Source organism: Epinephelus moara, chromosome 1 (genome assembly GCF_006386435.1).
Source record: "Epinephelus moara isolate mb chromosome 1, YSFRI_EMoa_1.0, whole genome shotgun sequence".
Lineage (NCBI taxonomy): Eukaryota > Metazoa > Chordata > Actinopteri > Perciformes > Serranidae > Epinephelus > Epinephelus moara.
Genome location: NC_065506.1, coordinates 32,446,370 through 32,471,885, shown reverse-complemented (window position 1 = coordinate 32,471,885; position 25,516 = coordinate 32,446,370). Strand labels below are relative to the sequence as shown.

At 41.1% G+C, this 25,516-nt stretch overlaps 1 protein-coding gene across 2 annotated transcripts; it reads right to left on the bottom strand.

Annotated features, from left to right (window-relative positions):
- rbms1a (RNA binding motif, single stranded interacting protein 1a) lies at positions 1-24,683 on the bottom strand. 2 transcript variants are annotated; one of them, XM_050047814.1, is made up of 14 exons: positions 24,116-24,683; positions 19,674-19,816; positions 16,843-16,901; positions 15,577-15,668; positions 14,312-14,472; positions 12,792-12,871; positions 12,579-12,679; positions 10,940-10,989; positions 10,756-10,846; positions 8,033-8,083; positions 7,059-7,160; positions 5,010-5,078; positions 4,712-4,786; positions 1-2,089 (listed from the first exon to the last, which is right to left on the bottom strand). In XM_050047814.1, the coding sequence occupies exons 1-13, from the start codon at positions 24,164-24,166 to the stop codon at positions 4,718-4,720; spliced, it is 1,119 nt and encodes a 372-aa protein (XP_049903771.1). In that variant the 5' UTR covers positions 24,167-24,683; the 3' UTR covers positions 1-2,089; positions 4,712-4,717. The 2 variants fall into 2 exon arrangements, with proteins under 2 accessions (XP_049903771.1, XP_049903780.1); XM_050047823.1 differs by having other exon boundaries at positions 14,312-14,469; positions 24,116-24,682.
- Between the last annotated feature and the right edge of the window lie 833 nt (positions 24,684-25,516).

Genomic DNA, 25,516 nt, shown 5'->3' with positions numbered 1-25,516 from the left:
TCTGAGAAAGAGCCTTTTATTCAGCACTGTTTTTATTCCAATGTTTTCAAAGGAGAGCGTAAGGAGAAGTTTGTTTGAGAGTCAGTTGAAGGCGACGGGGGAAGCAATGAGGATAACATGTACAAGATATTTTTTTGTCTTTCATTTTTACGTTTTTCGAGCAACAAATGTTCAGAATGGGAAAGTACACTCAGTAAAAGCAGGTTACTGCTTGTATTTTCAGAAGGTGAGCATTTACTGCCACATTACTGTCGACCGGGGAGAAGCACCGCGATCATACAGCTTTGACCCTATTTTTTTTTTCATCTCATAGTAGTGTAGAGTTTCTTACATCAGAAATCATCTTTTTAAAGAAAAACAAAAGCAAAGCAAAGAATAAAACTCACTTATTTTTCACTTTTGGCCCTGGATGTTTATAATTTACAAATCTTACAACCTTTAAAATACATGCTGTCAGTGTCATGTGATTTCAATTACCACCAAATTCCAATGAAGTACTGCTGTTTTTTTAAGTACCTCACACATGATTGTTGTATTTATTTTGCACAAGGCAAGACTTGAGACCCAAATTGCCTGGCATGTACACTATTAAGCTGTTATATAACCAAAAGGCCAAAATCAGGCTAATCCTCGAACGCTGCTTTTGAAGAGCTTTACAGTAGCGTTGTAACCAAAGAAAGACTTTAAGTCTTTTTAAAAGGAAAAAGAGAAAAGGTAAGGGAAAGTGGTGAGTCATCTAAGACTGTCTAGAATGTCAAAGGCAGAAGAATGTACAAAATAAATGCACTAAGCCTGCATTCATTTGTTTCAAGCACATCGTAAACCAACTATTTCGAGGAGGAGCTAGTAGTTTTCGTACTCTGAATCTCAAAAATGGAGCTTCAAAACTGAACAACGCTCATCATGTTGAGAAAAAGAAACACCAGAACAGAAGCAATGACAAATAAAGATGAAGCAAAAGCACAATGTTTCTTTGCAGATCAGGAAGAGAAACGCTGCATGTGGGAGACAAACGGGCAGAAGTCCTATTTAGCCAGCTCCTGAGCGTGGCTTTTGTTCTGCTTCGTCCACTCTGCTGAACAAAGGGGGCTTTACCTGCAAACCCCATGACACCAGCAGACTCCGGCAGAACCATGAGGTAGATCACTGGTCAAACTGACCACAAGAGAAAAAAAAACCCTCCTAAAAGATGTCCATTGGGTGTAAAACTTGTAATTTCATAAAAGTACGGCTCTTTTTTTTCATGTCATGTCTTGAGGATAAAAAAAAAGGATAGAGGGAAAGTAAGGAGTTACCTTGCTCTGAGTTTGTCACCGTTCTTTTTTCTCAGTATTGCCGTGGGACTCTCATTGTCTTTATTGCTACCAGAAGACTAGATAGCGAAACACTCAATGGAAATCTCCATGATTTCACACACACATATTTGATCAGTCAGATAGAAATAAGACACCTGATCAAGTTTGATGAGAAAATGTTGGAGAATGTTTGATGTGACGTAAGGAAGGCACCGTTTCCAATAATAAATTCATTAATTTCCTAACGAAATGGTCACCTGTATCAGCTGTCTAGTGCAGTTGAACATTAATTGATTGATTTGTGAGATATTCTGCGGCGACTTTGAAAACCAAAATGAGGATATTCTGAAACTTCAGTGCAAACAGGGTTTTGCAAGTTTTTTTTATCATATATCACAAATAAAGGAACTATAAAATCATAGAAACCTCGGAGGGAGGGGGGGACTATCTCAATCTCATGCATTTTAATATCACATCATACTGGGGGAGGAGCGGTGAGGGGAGGTGAGGTGGAGGGGAGGGAGAGGGGGTCCTCTGGCATTTGTTTGAGAATCCTTGAAAAAGAGAAAAAGAAGAGCATGTTGTTTCTTAACAAAAATAATTCTTGTTTTTTTTTCTGTGATTAGCCAACTGCTTGAGTCCATTTACACTGTCCTCATTTTCCACCACAAACGACTGGGCTGTGCAAAAAAAGTTCACGTATCTGGTCCAATCAGAGAAGGCGGTGACTGTTACCACTGTGATGTCATCAGCAAAGTCCCACCTGCCCTCTGGCTCACAGAGCGGGAATCTGTCTGAAAATAAAGACACAGAAAGCAGAAGCATTTAAGTATAAAGCAACGACTCTGACTGTTCCTTCACATATCTCTAGAACCGTTTGTCCAATCTACTTCACATCTGATGGGTGTTTGGGGATGTAAGAATGTGCAGTATCGAAGTTGGTAGAGTTTGGACACACGACATGTTCAGTATTGAAATTTGAATAAACAAGCGAGCAAGGTTCTGTGCACGGCAGGGGTGGGGCTTCAGGGCTCTGCAGAGAGTTGAGCGTGTCTCGTTGAAGTTGTTTCGTGATAGGCTGCCAAATTCACACACGTCCAGGGACGCCAGATGAAAACTAGCCTCCTGGCTTATTCTAGCATGTTTGAAGTTATGATTACAATACGCACTGTCACTGAGAAATAAATACATTTACAAAGTGCTTTACAAAACCGAATAAAAGACAAAGCAATAAAACAAGATGAAAGCAGCACAAATAGAATGCACGTAACAGAGTAAAAACACGCAATAATAAAGCAATTAAAATCACCCAAAGGCAGTTTTAACAAGCAGGTTTTCAGTAATGACTTGCAAGGTGAGACTGAGTTTGAAGCCATGATCTCCTCAAGCAGGTCACTCCAAAGTCAAGGAGCTCTCACTGCAAAGACTCTGTCACCTCTGTGAATTAATCTAGACCTCGGAACAACAAGAAAAGATGCATCTGAGGATCTCAGGATTTGAAAAGGAACATAGGGCAATAAAAGATCTGTTATATATCTTGGAGCAAGGCCTCTCAGGGCTTTGTAACTAAATAAAATCTTGAAATCAATTTTAAAGGCAACAGGTAACCAGTGTAGGGAAGCCAGGATTGGTGTGATGTGGTCATGTTTTCTAGTCCGAGTCAAGATCCTGGCAGCAGAGTTTTGGATGAGCTGGAGGCACGAGAGGGATTTTTTACTGATGCCAGGGAGCAAGGAATTGCAATAATCTTAACAACTGGTTATGAATAACAGTTTCCAGATGTTTGTTGGAAAGGAATGATCTGATTCTCAAGATATTTCTGAGATGGTGGAAGCCGGATTGAGCCACTGAATTCACATGTTTGTCTAAACTGAGGGTTTGATCAAAAATGACACCAAGATTGCTGCAATGTGAAGTTACTGAGTGGGACAGAGAACAAAGACTGTTTGATATTTGAATGTTAGCACTATCTATGCATTACCTATGATCAATATCTCTGTCTTATCAGCATTAAGCTAATGAACTCCTCACTCTTCTTTATAATCATTGTGGTTATGGCAAAGCAAGCGACAAAAGGCCTAGACACACCAAGCCAATGTCAATGTTGGGCCATGATTGAGCATCTGTCGCCCTATTTTCCTGCACCATTGGCTCTTATCGGCCCTTGTTGGCCCTTGTTGGCTTTTCTTCCAGCTGATTCAGCAAGTTGAATAGGTGTCAGAGACGGCAGAGCCTGTTAATGAATGAAATTGCTCTGATTGGAAGTTCAGCTCAGCGCACAAGAAGAGAAACTGAAGTGAGGAAAGTAAACAAATGGCTAAAAGTCCAGAGGAAGTGAGACCAAAACAAACTTGTTAACTAACTAACTAACTAGCTAACTAGCATCATGACGGTCTTCCAGGTTTCCCTTTTTGAATGTACATTGCAGAATACTGCCATCTGCTACTGTGGAGAGTTATGATGCGTTCAGATGGGGTCGTGTTCACAGTGTTCACAAGAAGAGTCCATATAAACGCCCCCCTCTTGTGGTATTCACAACCTCGTAAGTGGAATTTTCTGAGAGCTCCGAGTTCACGACCTCATGTACTCGAATTCCCATGTCAAACATGAGCTAAAGAGTTACATTTGAATGCAGCATTATTTCCTCTTATACAGGTGCAGAACACAAATGCTGGTTGGCCGTTGGCTAAAGTCTTTGCGGTGTATTCATGTGCAACTTTTTTGCCAATATACATGCGATGTGAGGCGATGCAACAGTCGGCTCTCATCAGCGCTAGCTCTGATGTCGGTTTGGTGTGTCTGAACCATAACATGTCAATATGAAAATGAATACTTCAGCAAAGTGTATGTCACAGGTGTGTCTGACTGTGAGTTGTGGTGTGTTGAGTGTGTTTTTCAGGGGTGATTTTAGTGATTTGGGGGCTTTGTGCAAACGCTATCTTGCTTTCCTTCCTGTGCATCCTCGAGTTGAAGGGGAAATTACTTGTGACTAAAGGAAGTGCAGTGTCAAGTGTGAAGTTGTTTGTATGAGCAATTCTTGAAAATGCTGCAAGCAATATCACAGGCCAAGCAACCAGCCCACTGCACAAAGTGACATAAAAACAATGAACTAATATGAACAGCAACATTAGGATCTCATTATCTTTGACCTACACAGGCACCCTGTATAAAGATTTCATAAATTGTGGCTTTTTACAGACTGTTAACCCTTAAATTCTTCTTGTTAATGTCTTATAACTGATCTATAAAGCTTTAGTTATTGATTAACCAACCATTTATAAAGCAAATACTAACAACAAACACTAATAACATAAACCTTTGGTGTCTTTGTATTAGGTTTTAACATAACTACTATGCAGGAGTAAAACTGCTGACATAAACAGTTTGCTGGCGTTCACGTCAGACGACTCACACACCTGTGATTACTTGCTGAGTTGACTGTAAGGAGACGAGTTGTTGGAAGAATCCACTTGTTGCGGTGTGCCGTTTTCCTGAAAAGCAAAACAGGTTTTCTCATTCAGAGCGTGATAATAACTGTCTTCACTGTGTTTGCACTGAGATAATTGATAGTTTTACAGGATGAACACTTCAAAAACAACTCAAGGCTGTAAAGGTAAGAGATGACTGAAGTGGCATGGGCTGTTGTAATATCATACAGACACCGGGTAGAAGGTTAATGAAGCGTCAAATGAGACAAAGATGCAATTAACTTACAGGTGCTGCCTGCATGGGAGGATACTGAGGCATATAAGCCTGCTGGACACCAGGGTTGGCTGAAATATACTGCAAGATAAGAGAAATAAAATTAAATGATTTCAGTCTCATATTACATTTTGTCAGACCTGAAAACTGTGTTACTTGCTAATCATCTTACAAATAAAACATAAGACAGGAGAAAACATGAAAAAGAAATACAACACAAAGAATCACATGTTTACACCAGGCACACAGAGATAACAAATTCCTGGAGAGGCTTCGGGGGAGATGTAAGAGCAGATTAGTTTCACATGCAAATGAGTAAAAATTTGTTTGAAGTTTACCGTACTCTAAAAAAAACAAACAAACAGAAAATAAAAGGTAAATAAGGACAATAAGGAAGAAATAAAGACATTTTACTTAAAACTAGAGCCCTGAAATCATTATGGGTACTTCAATTTCAGTCTCACCTAAACCTCATAACAAAGTCTTTTCACTTAAATGAGACCAGTAAACCTGCCTGTTTCTATAACTATTGCAAATCTATCTGAATGTAACCGTGCACACAAAGATCTTTGAAAATCTTTGATCTTTGAAACATTTTTGTAATTTAACAGACAGTCTCTCTTCGTTCATCAGTAAAAATGACCCTGTTTAAACCTTGCATTAAAATTTGTTTTGGATGATTGGATTGCGATCGCATAGTGCTTGACCACATGAAAGTACAGGTGTAAATGCAGCCAAAACGCACTGAGGAGAGATTGTGATCTGATTGGCCTAACCACCACCAGAGGCTTTCGGCGACGCATTGTGACCACACTGAACACAAGTGTAAAGGCCCTACACCCAACACCATTGGCCTTCGTCAAGATGTTGAATCGACGTTGGGGACAGCAAAGCCAGTCGGTAAATGAAATCGCTCTAGACTGTTTTTCTTTTGCCATTTTGAAACATTTCGTGCTGGTTTGTGTTATTCACTGGTGCATGGAAAATATGCTTTGTTCTTTCAATGCCGAATTGTGTTGTTAATGTGCTAACTGGCTAACTAGCATCAAAACAGTCTTCCTGTTTCTGTTTTCGAATGACGAACACACACTACCACCCTCTGCTGGTGTGGAGAGTTATTTCCACTCACACATACACAGAGCATAAGCACTGGTTGACTGTCGGCTGTAGTCTTTGCGGTGTGTTCACGTGCAACCTTTTTTGGCTGAGACACGCTGACGTCAGGCAACGCAGCAGGGGGCCTTCGTCGCTGCAAGTTCTCTGAAGTCCGTTTGTTGCATCTGGGTCTTAAATACAATTGCATTTTCAATCCACACACAACTACATGGGCGAAAATACCTTAACACGTGCAACTGTTCTAAACCAGCCAGGAAACTGACGCTGAAGCTGTCGGCCTGATGCTAACACTACAACCTCATCTGTATTGTATTTTCATCGGTCGGAGCAACAAAGATTTTTTAAATATTTGTTTCATTTTTAAGACAATACTGTCTCTGAAAGCACAGAGAATATCATGACGTGCACCCTATCTAATTACAATTTAAAAAAAAATATTGAACAGGTTTAAAAAAAAAAAAAATTCTTATCATAGTTGTAGACAGGCGGGGGCGGGGCGATCAGATCAGAACAGATCTCACTGGAGACACATTTCAATACCAGGCGTAAAAATAATCAGGCTAAATCAGATACAGTCTGGATACCAGACGCATTTTAATGCAAGGTGTAAATGAGATTTATGTGTACTCAGTATCAAAAATATTACAGTGTCATCTGTTTTGAAAAAAATAAATAAAATGAATTAATAATACAAGCTTTCACCTCACTAATCTGGGGGTGTTCATGTGAAATATCCCAATTAAATATCTTTCTAGTGAGGCGCTGTTCAGGCATTTTCACAAGTCAAGTGTCAAGTAGAGCACAGGGCGTATAATCACTGTCACACTACAGATTGCATAGACTGAAACTAACATTTTGTCCTAATATTTGTGAGTACTCTGTATTTATTACGCTATGCAGGTTTAATCTCATCAATGCTGTGTGATATCCCAGAATTCCACTCACTGCTCCAGTGTTTCCCAGTGACAGCTGGCCCATCTGCTGAGTAATCATGGCCGAGGGGTGCAGTGACATGGAGGGATCCACAGAGGGAGACATCACAGCAGCCTGTAAACACAAAGCAGCTGAGTTTTTAACACATATCACATGATTCTACAAACTAAAAACGACAAATTCTTATAAAACACCTGATAAAATAGCACATATGGGCTCCAACAACAGCTCCAGGCCGTGTGAGTTGAGTATAAATACGGCATTGGTGACTGTTTAAAACCCATGAATGTGGGATAGACCAGGAAGATTAGCTGGGGATATATATGTTTTATGGCTTGAGGTTTGAAAAGAAACTAAAATAACACATTTGCAGCAATATGTCTGTGATAATTTGTTACTCTGAGGTAAACATGAAGTATTACACACTCCTGGGTTACATTAAGTTGTGAAAATATCTAAAAAGGTGTGACGTTGCCAGCGCTAGTCTGTTTTCAGATGTGGTATATTCCTTTAAACACGACGCCTTTAGGGAATAGACCGTTTCCTAGTAAAAAGTGGGGGAGGGAGCAGATCAGCAGAGACACTTGTTCCACTGGAAACCATCTGTTGGAAGAGTCAAAGAGTCACAAGACTGTCTCTGCTCCAGGCATTTCCTGCTGGATCCAGAGAGAGGGAGGAGGAGGGGGTGGCTGAATGTCTTTTTAGTTGTTCCATTTCTCTTTCATACACACTCCAACACACATATACACTCCTGTAACATGTAAATACACAGTGGCTATTTCCCAGAACTTGTCTCCGCTCTGTCGTCCTCCTGCATTTGGGGAAGTTTTTGACGTTGCTAGTTTGATTGTGTCAGCAGAACACATACTTGATTAAAGTAACACTCTGTAGCGGCGCCACACACCCATTTCCTGTACACAGAAAAGGAGGTGGTCTGTGAGTGTATGAGAAAAAAAAAAAAGAAGCAAATGACGTTGTTCTCTTACCGGGTGTTGCATGATATATGGTTGATGTGCCACCCAGGAATGACTCTGTACCTAATGGAGGGTCAGACAGGAAGGGAGAGGCAGAAGGAGAGACAGATGGAAAGAGAGTTAATGAGTGTCTTGAATGAATCTTTTATGTTATGAACAAACTTTACAATTTAAATAAACATTTGGACTGCAACAGCATACACCACATACATCAATCAATACATTTTAAAGACTATTTCTAATCAGGAACCATAATTGACTATGACAGTCCCAAAAATATCCACAGCATTTAGTTTTTTAGGACCAGTTTTGAGTGTTTGTATGGCTGAATGGGACACGAGCAAACAGATTGTTTCAGTTTTTCCCCAATGAATATGTCCTAACCTGCTCCGTGCATCAGTGAACAGGCTAAGCAATGTGTTACTTGCTTGAAAATACACTCTCCCTGGCTCTATTTTGGCAGTCTTGTGCACCTCCATTCTATTTTCAGAACAACATTGAGCTGTTTGTAGGCTCGCTCGGGGCTCGATAGGCTCCCTGAATGTTGTTGTCGCTGGTATCTGGACAATTTCTTATGCTCCATCCAACAGAGTTTGCTTGCTCACTGTATGTTAAGAAGTGTAAGGAGCTTTTAAACTGCCCCAATGACATCAGCCATTAAGATGGTCCCTAAACTCCACAAATCTGAGGGTATGATTGTTTTATCAGGAGTTAAATCAACTTCTTCATATCCAGGGCGTGGGCATGTAAAATAATAACACTCACTTAAAGGTCCAGTATGTAGAATTTAGAAATTATATTATATTGCATTTCTGGCAATACATCTAAGTATGTTTTATTTAGTGTATAATCAACTGAAAATAAGAATCATTGTGTTTTTGTTACCTTAGAATGAGCCTACATAGGGAGCAGGTCCTCATCTACAGAGATCGCCATGGTACACTGCCATGTTTCTACAGTAGCCCAGAATGGACAAACCAACCTCTGGCTCTAGATAGGGCAATTTGAGTTTTCGTGTCTTTGTGACAGCCCCTGTAGTTAGCAGCCTCATTGTGACAAGATTTTGGAAAAACACAGAATTTGGTACTGGTATTTTTGATTGATGTCAATTGATTTCAATCCATTCATTTTGGAGAGGAAGAGACCTCTGCGGATAATTTGGCTCGTGGCAAAAACCTCCTGAACAATTAACACTGCAATGCCCATTGAGCAAAAGGCAGGACTAGGGAGGATGCTGTGGATGCTGGCTGCACAAATTGTACACTGGAATGAGGGGGAGGAGCTGGAGTGTAAACTGTGACAGACTGTGACGGACATCCACAACACTCCCTCTTTAGTTCTGACATCAAAATCCATCTCGTTTACCATGCTTCATGGGTGTGACTTTTTGTCATCACCAATTATATCAATACACCCATTGTGTTGATCATTAAATTGCTTATAAGAGCACAAAGATCTTCACAATTCTAGTGTCTTAATTTTGCTCTTAAAGTACATCAGATTGATGCATTTAGCTTAAAAATGTTAATTTTCTTCCAGGGAAGTATTTCCCTGGACCCACCTAGAGGGTCAAAGGTCTGCACACCGCACAGAAAATCCTGTAGGAAACACTGCTGGATGTAGTCGGACTCACTTCTCATACAGCACTGCATCTAGAAGCAAACTTCTCCATAGTCATGACTGAGATCTGGTAAAACACACTTTCTCCCAGTGAAAGCGTCGCTTGGATGTGACTGCCACATGTAGTCTGACTGATGCCTGGGTGCTTGCACCTTAATTATGTGTGAGTTCAAGTTGGGGGCCTTGAAAAAGCCTCACCTACTCCATCATCTTACTGGGAGACTTCAGTGTTCACACTACCAATGAATAGGCCACCTGGGGATGAGTACCTGAGAGGAGCTGCCTCCGCCATGTGATTGAAAAGGTGAGTCTTTGTTAGATGTCAGTACTAGTTATGGATTAGTGTGAAAACTCCTCAGTCACACATAAGACAGCTCATCCTAAGTGTTCATAGTGCTAGAGCCCTTAAGGTGCCAGGGCGATGATCGACTTTGCAGGTGTTTCATCCAGTGTGAGGCTGTTTCTTTTGGACAAACTGCAGAGAGAACATCTGAGCGTTTTATTTAGAACTTATTTCCAACTCTCACAAGCCTGGAAGACCCAAACATGTTGTGTTCATCTGAAGAATATCTGGTAAAGCGCTTTATTCAGAACCAAGACCCCTCTGATTCATGATGTGCAAATGTATGTCAGGCAACAGATCTTGCCTGTTGCCTGACAAGTGTTCCTGATGCACAGAGAGTAATGAATCAAAACTTATGAGTGAAATATTACAAAACAGTAAGCCATAACCCATTTCAGACAAAGCGTGACTCAGAGGAGGTTTTATTTTTGACTACTTCACTCCTGTGAACCACTGAGCTCACTGTCATATTACATGATTTCTGTTTGACTGAGCTCTTCTAACACTAAACGTTTCAAACAACCATCAGCTGCCACACGGTGCTGCCAAACTGTGTGGTGGCCCAGGGCAGCTTTAGCACCTATTCTTACATCTATAACACCTGTACAACCCACAACCCACACACCAGCAAAAATACACCCTACCCCACATGTACGCACCATAACCTTGACTGCAACATAAAGAGGAAGAAGAGAGGAAGAGAGAGACAGCGATGATTTAAATTCAGGTCTGGCTGGTGGACATGTTTATATCTGTGATCTTTCAGCAGTACCTGGTAAGCAGAGACTGGAGACATGTAGGGAGACATCGCAGGCTGCACAGTCATTATCCTGTTGCTCACTGGATACGGAGAAGGATAGTACCTAGGAAACACAGTACAGTATTTCAAAATAAAGCTCGAGAATTACGACCCTAGTTAAAAGTTAAATGGTGTCATGACCTGTGGTGTAACTTACCCATTCTGTATAGCCGCTGAGGAGGGGTCATAGGTAAGAGTCATTGCACCCTGAAGGTGGGGAAATTGACAAGAATGTGGAGTTACATATTTGTATTTTACTACTCATCCACCTCTGAAGTACTTAACTACCCATGTGCAGAAAGGCCTGCTCCTACAGCCATACAGGCTTTAAATAATTAACCTACTATGAAGTTACAAGAAATCCAGTCTGTGGTGTGTAGAGTGCCGATCCAAGTCTTTGTCTCTTTGTACAGTTTTTGCATAATTCTGTATGTTTCACCTGTGTTTGCACCTACTGTGGAAATCTTATCTACTACATAACAACTGAACCAAATATGCAACAGTAATCAGAACATATGATCATGTTTTCAGTTCTAATGGGTTTTTATGGAATAATTTTCATTTTGCATTGTCTTTTTTGTTGTACCAATGATCATTAAAGAGTTAATTTTCCATGAAATGGTTCAACAAACTCTGGCATACTATACAGACAATCGAATATCGGAATTAGGCGTGTCACGATAGAGTGGTATTGATGACAATAGCGATATTTGAAATAACAAAATATTGGTATCCCCTTAAAAATCCACATAAAAATACAAATAATATGGACTAATTCGGCTGGCTGTGGCTCAGAGGTAGAGGGGGTCGACCACTAATCAGATGATCAGCGGTATGATCCCCGCCTCCTCCAGTCTGCATGTCAAAATATCCTTGAGCAAAATACTGGACCCCAAATTACTCATTTTGGCTGTTCCATCTGTGTGTGAGTGTTAAAAACTGAGTAGCAGGTGGCACCCTGTATGGTAGCCTCTCGGCCACCAGTGTGTGAATGTGTGTGTGAATGGGTGAATGTGACTCGTAGTGTAAAAAGCGCTTCCGGTGGTCAGATGACTAGAAAGGCGCTACACAATATATAAGTGCAGGTCCATTTACCATAATATTGTGGATATAATCCGTCGCCTCTAAAGTCATTTCAGTCTTTGTCTGTCATTTCCTTTTTTTTCCGTCCACACACACACACACACACACATACACCTGACATGATGTAGTGACACAGTAACAAGCTAGTCAGCTAGCTACGACGACAGTTTGTGGATACTGCGGCCACACAAAATCATGAAGAGGGAGATGACAGACAAACACAAGACACGCTTCCCTGACCTGAAAACAGTTAGCTTGCCAGTGGGATTTTCTTTATGATGTATTTTCAATAGATATCGTGGTAACATCATTATCATGAATTCTTTTGTGTAGTGAAAATCTGACATCATGCCAGCTCCAATCGGAGTAGTTGTGATTTTAATGTGTCTTTAGCTCAAAGACCTGGAAAAGAAGGCAAGATGGACTACTTAATAAGTAGACACTTACTTCTCCAGTAAATGTTTTGCCAGTTTTGTGGACAATGAAAGTCTGAAGATTTGATTGTGGAAGGACTTTTTTATAGAACTATATTAAAAAGATATATACGCAGCATGGTTCTGGTTTATGTTTATTTATGGTGTCTTGTAAGCCCATGCAGACTGGGCGTAGCTGTATGCATGACACAGTAATAAAAACTTTATTCATTCATTCATTCTCATCAAACATGGGGGCAAAAGGTTAAAATACATGTAAGATGATATACAGGTACATACTAGTCTGAGATCCCCCGTCTGTCCGTTGGGGACGAACCCGCTGTGAGCGTGTTTCTTCCTTTGACTATCTGCAAACTTACACAGCAGGGGCTGAGAGGGAGCTGGGGACAGAGCACAAAAGACATGACATATTAACACACAGCAATCAATCATCAGTGCCTCCACAGTTTTCATGCGAGGGAATGTTTATAGAAAGGATAAATTCTTTCCTACCCAGAGCTCCAGAAGCTATCTTGATAAACTTCCCGTTGAAGTGGGAGATGACGGCATTACACTGCTCTGTTGTGTCCATCCTGACAGGGGAGAACATAAAACAATGACTCATCAATAAATCATACAGAGATGATCTACAGCAACATTTTCAACACAAAGTGGTATTGTAAAGTGTGACGCATATTGGGGTTAATCTCGGTCCCCTTCGTAGAAAGGCTGAAAATGATTGTCACTCCTCATTTTAATGCTGGTTCACATTCTGTACAGCTGTGAGCAACAAACACAGCAGACTTATTATACAAATATGCTTAGCTTTGTGTATATAAAACAAATTCACCTTGTCCTGAAAGGTGTTTTTTTGCAGGCAATGTTGGCCAAGTTTATCTCCTTCTTATGAGATATGATCTCCTGCGTAAGCGATGTTATCTCCTACATAGGAGATGTTATCTCCCACGATAAACTTTGAGGCTTAATCTCGCCTTCCCTTGCTCACTGGCTCGCTGAGTAGACTGCGTATGTGCGCTCCTGGGAACCTAGACGTTGTGGGCGGGTGGTTCTTGTGCATATGAAATAAAATCCTGCCAGCCCCACTGCACAGTTCCATTATGTTGTACTGTAGACATTTGTGTTTAGTTAACTGAGAATGCAAAACCTTGTCTTTATGCTGCATTTGGCTGAACTTGCAATGCCCTCTGTATCATGCACTAAGCGCTTCATTCTGCTCGGATTTCTCAGTCTCAAAACAGCCTCATTAAGCTGAAAAGTTTAGATAATATCTCCTAAGTAGGGGATAAAACCATTTTTTCACCTTACCTCTCAGGACTTGTATGAACGGAAATAGCAGCTTATAATCTTAGATTCCCTTCACAACAATACCAGGTCTGGCAACTGTATTACAATTTAAGATTCTGTGAGAAATTTATTTAGAAGATCGTGCTGGATTGCAAAAGTCAACAAAAAACAGACACGAGCCTGGACATGACTGACTCCAGTTAATAGGTTTGACTGTCGAGTTCAAAGATGCAAGAGTGAACTCAATCTTGGTTGCCTTGAGTTACAAAAAATACATATATAATGTCAGCAACAGACCATAACAGGGAGTAATTTGTTGCAAATGCTCACATCTGAATATTCTTTTGTGGTCAATTGCAATTATTGTGCTTACACAGCATCATTTCTGAGCACTCCTACAGTAAGTGCTGTATCGTAGGCAACTGGACTCGCTTCAGTTTCTTAAAGACGTTTCACCTCTCATGCAAGAGGGTTCTTGTGAGTGAGCCTCTTGGATGAGAGGTGAACACGTCTTCAAGAAACTCAAGCGAGTCCAGTTGCCTACGATGCACCACTCCGGATTACCATGACCTGGCTGACTGACAACCTTCACCAACACTGCTGACCACTACATACAAACTGAATGGTAATTTGGTGTTAGTTCACCAAGATCAAAGCTGAGAGTCTTTTTTAGTTTCAAGGCAGTTCAGCAGAGATGAAATTAGTTTTGTCAATGTTCTGTGACCGACCTGGCGAAGCCCACGCCTCGGCTGTTGCCGCTGTAGTCTCGGAGGATCCGTGTGGAGACGACCTGGCCGAAGGGCTGCAGCATGTTCTCCAACTCCTTCTCATCCACAGAGAGAGGCAAGTTGGAAATGTACAGATTTGTGGGGTCCTGCTCCTGTTGCTGCTTATAGAGAATAAGGTGGAAGAGACGTACAGTGAATGACTTGTACGACATTTTGCAAGTCACATGCTATAATGAAAGAATAATTTCTCTTTAATCATGCACATATTTAGAGAGCCAGAGATAGAGGCAGTGCTGTGCTACTTCTTTACTGACAAATGTAAGACTGACATGTTTTTCACTCTGCTGTGTGAATCTGTGTGGATCCAGGTTTGAGACATGAGTATGGTTAAGGGTCAGAAGATGTTTGGTTAAACAAACATTAATAAACTCTCCTGCACACACACGCACACCTACACACTGAAACACACTTCATCTGTACTGTGCAGCAGCTCAGCGCCTCTATAGTCTTCCCTAGAAACAGCAGGAGAGCAGCGTAGCCTAGCTACCACAACACACAAACTGTGTTCTGCCGTGTTTGTTTCAAACAGAGCAGCTACATGCAGCTCTCCAGAGAGCAACCCTTCATCAGTGAACTCTTACCCATGACTTTAAGCACAGCAACACAGACCAGGCTGGGAGAAGGGAAGGGACTGAAAGAAATTAAATGATCCAGACAATTTCTGCTACTTCACAACGAGACAAATAACAGATGCGGAGCAGAAACACCCTGTTTGTCATCTAAAAATATTTTTTGAAAAATGAAAAACTGGTTACTTTGAGTTAGTCACAGAGGATCAAGAATGGCTCAAAGCAGCAGTACTGTTGCCATAGTGCCTCGCTGCAGAAATGCCTACATCAGTATGCATGAATGATGATTGTTAACCACTCAGCGACACAGTAATACTACTGTTAAAAGAATCTGTACAATCTGTGTAGTACAATGGTGCGTTAGTGTGTGGGCTGGTGGTCCGGTGTGTTACGTGTCGCGCTGACTGACAGGTTATTTGGCAGAGAGGGACGTGACATCTGGTGTCTACAGTGAAAGTAAATGGGGTCACGGGAAGAACAGCTTGTCAGCTGAGGTCATGTGACCAGTCTAATGTCATTCTCCAACACACACTGGACACATGCACGCATTAAAGAAGCACAACCCCGCAGAGATGTTAGCAAGCAAGACAAATATGCACACACACATGCTCACACACATGCCTGCACCAAACTCACCTTGGCCATCTGGGCCTGTATGCCGCTGGTTTTCAGAGCATGTACTGCCTTTAAAGCAGCCGCCGGGCTGTCAAAGTCCACAAAGCCGTAACCTGTAGTTGGTAGAACAGTGTTTATATGAACAGTCGCTACAACATAACATAAGCATCGACTGTGCTGAACATTTTGTACTATCTCTGATACTGAGGGCTGGGATATTTATAATGATTTTTATTCTTTGGTACTGTAAACATATCAAAATATCTTTGTATCATCAGTCATTATGCGAAGTTTTATTTCTGAATTTACACTACAAAATGATTTTTTAAAATCTGATTTCTCTCAGATTGTTTTCTGAAATATTTTAAAGGAACAGTTGAACATTTTGGGAACTCCTTATCTACTTTCTTCCTAAGACTTCGATGATAAAATTGATACCACTCTCACGCCTGTGTGGTAAATATGAACTGGAGGCAGCAGCTGGTTAGCTAATGAAAAGTTGCAGTATTACAGGTGACTACTTCCTGGCTGGGCGCAGCAACTTCCTGGAGCTTTGAACACAAAATGTCAGACTATCCCTTTAAGAACCAGACCAGTACTTTGTTTTACGACAACACACATACTTTGCATCCCTTAACATTATTTTCCAAAGCATACTGAGGTGTTCCTGATTTTTGAACGTGTTTTCCCACCACCTAGTCACTCACTGGTGTCCATTCATTTCCATACAGTGTACATATCTATTTGTAGAGACTCTAAGGTAATCCATTATAATCTGCTTTTGTTTCAGTCAAACTTCTGTTTTCATTACATTGTAATGCAGGGCAGATTTTGCACTTTCAGCTGCGATGTCATTCAACAACAGAACAAATTGGGACAAAAATAAAAGCAGACACATTCGCTGTTTGTGTTCTCACGGTGATGGATTACCCGACTCAAGCAAAAATATCAATTCACCACAAATGGATTATCATGCATTATGGAAATGAATGAGAACCAGGAGCTGCCTGGAGCTGCCTGGAAGGTATGGAAATTCATTCAAAAATCTAAAATAACATAGTATGTTTCCATATCTTACAAGTGTGCAGTCATACAGTATACAATACAGTGCAAAAACACTGGTGTGACACTTTATGAAAGTCAGCTGAGAACAATTTACTTTGATGCTTCAAATACAGAGTTAGTCTCTGTGATATGTGAGAGGATTTAAGCTACATGTTTAAATATATTTTTTCTAATTGTGCAGCCCTGATATGTGATGGATGGTAAGTTGACAAGCTTACTGACCTTTACATTTGTTGGTTGTCTTGTCCAGGATTGCCTTTGCTGACTGAATCTTGCCATACCTGTGCACATATCAACATGTAGATTACTGACAAATAACTCAACAAGTGAGGCTGGTGATAGTATTTTATTATAAATATCTCTTAATCGCCTTGTATTGTTAATGTCAAATTTTAATCCATTTCTTTAGGAATATATATGTAGTACCTTCACTCATAATGACAGTCTAACACAAGAAGAAAAGAACAATTTATGACAATAATAAAAACTGGTGTTATTTCATATGCTACATCACTACTCTCTTCTACACGTTTCCAAACACCAGAAATCCAAATATCAACATTTCAGGTTTTGCTTTATCTCTGACTTCATGCTCAAGTTGAACTGTGGCCCAAGCCGTGAGCTGCTATCTGAGCACACACAACATACAGACTGAATGCCTAGCTTACATCACCATTCAGACCTTGTTGCTATGAAAAGCGCTTTCATTTCTGCTTTGTGCCGGCAAACACCATTGGGAACATGAACAAAACACAAGCAAACAGGACACAAACAGCTGCTGCTGCTGCTGGTTACATGGGTGAATGCCTCTCTCCATATGCTTGTAATTCAGAGGGAAAGAAAGGAGACAAAACTCCACTAATTATGGCATCCACCACACCAACCGCTCGGACTGAAGCCTATAGTATCAAGTGTCCGACGTGTTCGCTGCTTTACATGACTCTGTTTTTTTTTTTCCTTTTCTTTTTTTAGGAAAACAATCATTTTTACACTCCGCTTCAAATACCGCAGTTTAGCTATGACTTTTCCATGTGTGTGACTGTTTATAGAGGTATGGTGGTTGGAGCATTTTATGTGTCGGAGTACATTATGGTTAAACCAGTGTGTCTTTGAATGCCAACATAGATGATTTTGCACTAAAACTGCATACAGTCAGTACACTTTGGTCACGTTTCAACTTATTTTCTTTATCTGTAGCCTTTTATATGTAAATTAAGTTCATTTTATGTAGGAAATGTTCCCAAAAGTCTCTTATTATGATGGGGAACTTCTCAGAAACGACTTTTCTTTTTCAACAAATTTTTGTTGAGGTCATAAACCCCATTAAATTTCAAATAATTTGACATTTTGTTTTCTTGCCAAGAGACAGATGAGAAGGTTGATACCACCCTCATATCTATAGTGCAAATATGAAGCTATTGCCCTCAGCTGGTTAGCTTAGCTTAGCACAAAGACTGGAAACAGAGGGAAAGAGTTAGCATGGCTCTGTCCAAGGGTAACAGAACACTCCTAACACCAGCAGCCCTTTAAAACTCACCAACTAAAAAGACTGAGGTAAAAAAATTACATATTGCTGTTTCAGCCCTGATCACACAGAAATTGTTTTATCAACCTGAAGAGGATTTTTGTAATTGCTGTTAATGAGAATTAAGCCTTTCGCTTGCTGAAACTGGTGGTAGCGGTTGCTGGATACCCAGAGCTATATGACTTTACGGACCGCAGTTACTCTGATCTCAATACAAAACAGCTACTAATTACTGTAAAATAAATAAAACTAAAAAGTAAATAAATAAATAAACGGTAAATTGGATGCACAGAAAGGTTAGGGCAGTGGTTTCCAATGGTGGGTCGTGGTCCAAAAGTGGGTCGCAGGTGACTCATGAGCATGTCAAGTTTGTAAAAAACACACTTTATTTTGAAGTACAGTGAATTTTGAAGTGCTGTTTCCTGCTGTAGAGTGAGTGAATAACAGACAGCTATTGAACAGAGACAGCAAAGTAGCTGGACAACATGGACAAACGCAAGTATGATGTTGAATATATCAAACTTTGTGGACCTTGAACAAATAACTAAGGGCAAATCTGGACCCCATGGCATGACCAGCTGGGAACCACTGGGTTAGGGTAATGAGGTGATGGGGTGGTTGCCTGGCAACAATAAGAAGGTGCAGCAAGCATTCTGTTTTTCTTTACTAGTGGCATTCAATTAAAATAAAAAAAGCAGTGCAGTTTGCCTCATGTTTTATAACCTGCAAAACACTTTCTGTGTGATAGAGGCCTAAAAGGAGTTTGCTGTTTTCCACTGTTCCACAGTTAATCATCTCTGGGCATCGACCTTCTCATCTAACTTGGACAAGCGTATTTCCCAAAATTCCACGTCCTTTTAAATCAAGAATTTATTTACAAATACTCTGACATTTTGTATTTGCCACTCATTAGATGAGATGATAGATACTGCTCTCATATATCTGCAAATGTGAAGCTACCCCCCTCATCTGGTTAGCTTAGCTTAGCACAAAGACTGGAAACAGGGGGTAACAGCTAGCATGGCTCTATGACCTTATAGTGCCAGTGCTTGGTTTGTCCTTTCTGGGCTCCTGTAAAAAAACGATGGGGGACTCTGTGGAAGAGGACCCGCTCTGTATGTAGATATAAACGACTCATTCTAAGGTAACAAAAACAGAACAGTTTTTTTCCCCAGGAGATTATAAACTAATGAAAACATACTTATGATTATTATATACCATTTCTGCCCCTAAATCTGACACACTGGGCCTTTAAATTAAGAATTTATTTACAGTAAAACGTCACTTAATAGATACATAAACTTAAATGCGCAACTAAAATTTCACAGCAAGTTATTTTTGAACAGAATGTGCCTGTGGTCAGGGAGAGACCTTCCTTAAATCAGACTGGAATGACTTCGGTATGCAATATCTGAAAACCCACTTCAGGCCCCATTTTTCAGCAAACAAGCATTAAATGACAAAACACTGGTGTGCACACACATTAGCATACTTGCTAAAATCCCACTGTACATGTGTGTGTACTCACTGGTGACAGAGTTTGACCAGGTCCAGGTCTGTAGTCGCAGGAGGCAGGCCGCGGATATACAGGTTGGTTTTGCTGAGCTGCTCCAGGCCTGTGCTGCTGCTGTTGCTGCTGCTGCTGGGACTGGACGGAGTCATGGGGTAGGACTGAACACAGGAAAGCCACTGTTAGGACGTTTATGGGAGCTAGATAATCTAGTTTAGACCCAGGTCAACAGTGATCACAAGAGCATCTCATTATCCGTGCAAAAACGAAAATGCAGAAACACACAGAGGGCACGAACGGATTTCGTGTGCATGCTGCGTTAACAGACGCTCTTGTTCTCTTCTCAAGGTGATAAGAACTGCTCGTCTTTGATCCACAGAGCATCAAACACAGCTTAAGGTCTTCTACATTGTGACATTCCTGAGACAACATCAGGGTCCAGCTGTGCAAGTTCATTTACTGAAGTACAGTCCTTGAGTGCGATACAAAGGTACCTGTACTTTACTTGTGCAACATAATACTTCTACTCCGCTATATTTCTGTCAAACTCACATGAAAAACATAGCCTATGAGGTCATAAAATTTGATGCATTAATTCACTAATACACTACCCAGTAGCGTACAAAGGGCCTCAAATTAGCTACAATTGAAAAATTACAATATTAAGTAATTACATCTAATGAAATTTCATAAATACTACAGCTCTCTGAATAGTGTTCCGGCATTGTGAATATTTTCACTTTACATTTTGTGGGTAATACTTCCTGAAAGCTACAGCTGGTTCATGTGATAAAAATAACTTTTTATCATATTGGCTGAATCTGTTACTATTTTCACACAGACATGACGCAGCTCATCTGTGACAAAAAACATGTTCCTCTGCCTCCTCGTATCGCTGATAATGGCATTACCGCATGTAAAAACTACCACCAGTCACATCTTTTAGTGTACTGTTTAGCTTTAGAATGAGAATGTTTGTGACTCGACAGCCATGTTAAAAACAGTTGAGCGGCAATTAAGCAGGTAAACATTTCATTTTCTGTAATCGCTTATCCTGTTAGGGGTCGTGGAGGGGGCTGGAGCCTATCCCGGCTGACATTGGGCAAGAGGCGGGGTACGCCCTGGACAGGACGCCAGACTATCACAGGGCTGACACATAGAGACAGACAACCATTTACATCTGTGGCCAACTGACCTATGGCTAAGTCCCGCTCTCAAACGCGATGAACCAATCACAGTGTGTATAGACATTCCCATACACTCGGACATTCTCTGCCTGGACGTCCATTGAAATGCATTACAGAAAGTCAGTTTTGTTCGGTTTTATGAGCGTTTTCAGAGATTTGAAGTTTAAAAATGGCCAGACGGTGTGCATGGGGTACATGCAACTCCGAGACAAGTTGGAGAGGCTGGGCGACGGGGTGTATTTTTTATCCTTTCCAAAACCACATCTCAACCGTGAAAGGTGTCTCCTTTGGATAAAGTTGTGTGGTAACGTTAGACCACAACATCAGCTCAACGTGAATAAGATTAACAGTGATGTCTACATCTGCTCTACGGTAAGTCAACACTGTGTTTGAGGCAACATATTGTCACTTTGCTGGAAAAAAAAAAAAAGTTATCTTTAACATCTCTAGCTAACGTTAGCTAAAGTTAGCCTAACGTTAGCTCCTAGCTGCGTTGTTCATCATGTCACCTTGTTTGCTGGGAGTTCATTAGCCTATTTTGTTCTAGTTTTGTACTTTGGTGATCGTACATCATTGTTAGCTGTTGTCCAAAGGGCTCTAGTTAAGCTAACGTTAACTTCTGGAGCTTAGCTTCATTAACTTATCTGTAATGGCAGAGATAACAAAGGTTGGCAAACGTTATGCTGAATGATTCAGTGTAAATACTGTAGCACCAAACTAACGGAGAGACACTCTTGGTAAAGATGGTAAAAAGGCTGTTATCCTTTTCTCACATTCTGAGACAAAAACCTTAACTTCAGTGGCATTTTAACTTGTTGTCTTTGATGATGACGCCAACGAGATGTGGCTCACCAGCGTACACTGTGACCTGTAAATTTTGGCTTGTAATTTAAGCTTTTCATCAAGCTTCTCAACAATAAAATGATGAATATATCCCTCCAATGCGTAGTTTAGGCCAATGATGAATATATCCCTCCAATGCGTAGTTTAGGCCCTTTTGGTTACTTCTCAATGAAATCTGATCGTTATGTCTCCAAAAATCATCAATTGCCTCCTGCGAAATGCCGTGTACTGTGACACCTGCCATAGCGCCGGTCACTGAATGTTGATAGTTTGTCTGAGTGAGTGGAGAGGGGCGTGGCTTAGCCATAGGTCAATTAAGAGTCACCAATTAAGCCTAGCCTGCATGTCTTTGGATTGTGGGAGGAAGCCAGAGTATCCACAGAAACCCACACTGACATGGGGAGAACATGCCAGCTCCATATGGAAGGGCTCACCCACCCCGGGGGTTTGAACCAGGAACCCTCTTGCTGTGAGGCCACAATGCTAACCACTGCACCACCAGGCCACCCTCATAGTTACACTAAAAAAATGCTTCTGAAAACATTTAAGGCGAGAAACAGGCAATGCAGTGACAGAATCATGATTCATATTTAATCAGCACTGCCTAGTCTGACAGTTTGACCACAGTTCATGGGCAGTGATTGACATTACTGACAGACTCCTTAAAAAGGCTCCTCGGCTCTGAGTGGTTCTTTTCCATCAGTTGCGGTGGCTTCTAGCAAATGCCATTAAAAGCACTGCAAGGAGGAGGGACATGATTTTTTTCTGTCTCCTGTAATGCCGTCAGGACAGCGTCACAGTGTCAGCAATTATGACAAAAAGTTATTTTTTAAAAAAGTTACCAACTGCAGCTTTAAGTAGCACTTTAAATTCAAGGTTTTTAATTGTAATGGAGTATTTTTAGAATACAGTATTTCTACTTTTACTTAAGTGAAGGGTAATTCTTCCATCACTGTGAGGTAGGTTTGACTTTTAAGATCCCAGTTGTTGTAAAAAGGTGATTCTGTCCAAACTCTATGACTTGCAATGGGATTAAATGTGTGTTCATGTCTAACATCCTAGTATAGTGTTTATCAGAGACCTACCGTTTTCTTCATACTCGTGAGCCAAACCACGGAGCACTGCCCTGCAAAGCATTTCCTTCCCCTTACTCATTCATTAAAATAGCTCCCAGCCACCCCAAACCCTCTCCAGATCAGATCAAAGACAAAGCATGGCAGAATCGCACCATCTGTCCATAACCAAAGGACAATCCAATCCGAGGGCCAAAGCCAGGCACACAACTACAGCCATGCCAACAAGAATCACTGAGATATTCCTCCACGCTCGTGTGACGAATAAACATTCACAGCAGCTATTTTTCTTTTATAGATAAAGAATTGATGGCTGTGAAAGGAACATCTGTCAGGCCTGTTGTGTCTCCAAGTAGAGGCCTTACATTTCTGTTGCAATTACCACACTAACTTCGTTTGAGGGCCATCGAGGGTTCACATCAGGCCTCTGAGACGCTACGCCTACTCCATTAGAGTGCAGCTATGGTGGTACATTTCACAGGGGTATCATCACACCTTATAGCAGCCTAAACCTGTATTAACGCCCACACTGAAAACTCATTCACCGCTTCCCTGCAGGGATTCATGAGTGGCCGGTTTCAGATTTCTCTTGCCTCAAAGTCACATAAGGTGCCTACTGATGAATAAATATTACAGTGTAATCTGAAAAGGTGGATATTTGGGGATCTTACAGGCTGCTGGGCTCAACCCATCTGACACAAGGCTCACATTTCCATCATGAGAGGTTAGAATAACAGCTCGGTGCCTGCTTTCTATTCCCCATCTTCCATCTAAATCGAAAAGGTGTGATGGGAAAGCAAAGGGGCATGGCCTTCAATTACCTTTCCGTTCACCTGGGAGGTCAAAATGACGGATGCAGGCAGCTCAGTTCACTCCAGCACACTGACACACATTACATTACACTGCCTCTGTCTCTCTCTGGATTCACCCTGAATGCATTAATCTATAAAATGGACTACAATAACCGCCATGCATATTGACCAGAGGGGGCGAGTGACTGGGCAAACAAGGTTATATGGACATAATAATCAAAGTCTCGGTTGTAGAGCTATGGATCGAGTCAGCAGCTGGTTTTATCTCCCCATGTAGCCTATCAGAGGATCAGCTTCCCGTCTGACAAGTCGGCTCACAGCAATGCATCTATGTTTTTAAACACAATTTAATTCATTTGGTGTTAAAAGGGTGAGATATAAATGCATTATGAGCCATAGGAGATCCAGAAAGGGCTTTCCAATGTCATTTGTGGCTGCTATTATTCAGCCTGGTTATCCAAACGCTGCCTCAAGTGTGGGGGGAAAAGTAGGCAGAATAAAATAAATAATAATAAAATAAATGTGTGTGTGTGTTTTTGGCCTACCTGCTTACGATTGGCTGTCTTCAGTGGGTTGCCTGTGTTTGCAAAGATCATCCTGGAGGTTACAGATGTATTTTATTCCCAAAAAATTTAAAAAAAAATCGCAACGAGGAGCCACTAGAGACGAAATCCAAGCGGGTGTACAGAGCCTATGAAATAGCCACTCGGTTTAAAACATCCGCATACTGAACAGGCTGGTTAACAGTAGAAAAAGAAGCCTCGGTCCCTGCATAGGTATACTGACACATCTATACAGTCAGATGCACACCAGGCGATGGACCAACCCTACGGTCCGGTTCATTGATCTACGACGTCCTGCTGCAGACCGCTCGGCAGTCCCACCTACTACAGACCAAACCATCTCCGCCTCTGCAGGGTGTTTGACATCAAATAAACTGCGTGGCCGCCTCACACAAACTCACACTGGCGCTTTGCTTTGCTGTGACAAAGGCACGTCGAGACGTCTGGTGTCTGCGGCTCAATTTATAATCGGACACAAAGTGCTTTTGGGTTTGATTTGCAGGCGCACAATCGCTTGGGCTGAACGCGCGTCGCCTTTCATGTTGTTGTCGTCCGCACATACCAAGCATTCTTCACCCCCACCTCCTCCAACCACACACACACACAAACACACACACACACACACACACACACCCTCTTCCTCTTCCTACCCTTCCCCCCATCCAACACACTACATGTCAGAGAATCAGGATGCAATGAAATATAAGCAGGGGCTGGCCTGGGCTGGAGGTCACACACACTCTCCCAATAAACTATGAGAGTGAGTGGATTAGAAGAGAAGAATTGAGAGCAAATATTAGGAAATAGCATGTATTTTAAAAAACTTTACACCCTTTAAATTCAATATGCTGTTTTAAAAGGCAGCCTGTGTCTCCTATAGGCTCCACATAGTACTGCATGTAGATCAGAATCAGCTTTAATGGCAAAGTCACTGTGAACATGTATAAAGAATTTGAGCATTCTTCTCAATGTACACAGAAAAAGGCATGCAGCTAAAACAAGGACAGTACAGCCAAACAAGGTGAACATAATCAAAAATATGACTACTATAAACATAAATGTAGACTGAATAATTACACATGAGAACTAAATTAAATATGTAAACAGACATTAAACCTCTAAATAAGCACTGACTCCTTTATGAATTAAAAAAATTAGGAGAACTGTTAATATTTTTCACAAGATTGCAAGATTTATCTGCTCATATGCTCTTTTCCAAAAGTGTAAACTAAGCATTTTCACATATGGCACACAAATAACTCGCACAATTGACTGCTGGAAAAAGAGGAACTGTAGCTTTATAGCTTCTGGTCAGATGTTTCCAAGTGCTTTTTTAGAATTGGTTTCAAGATGCTTTAAAACAAGCTGACCTCCTTCTACATT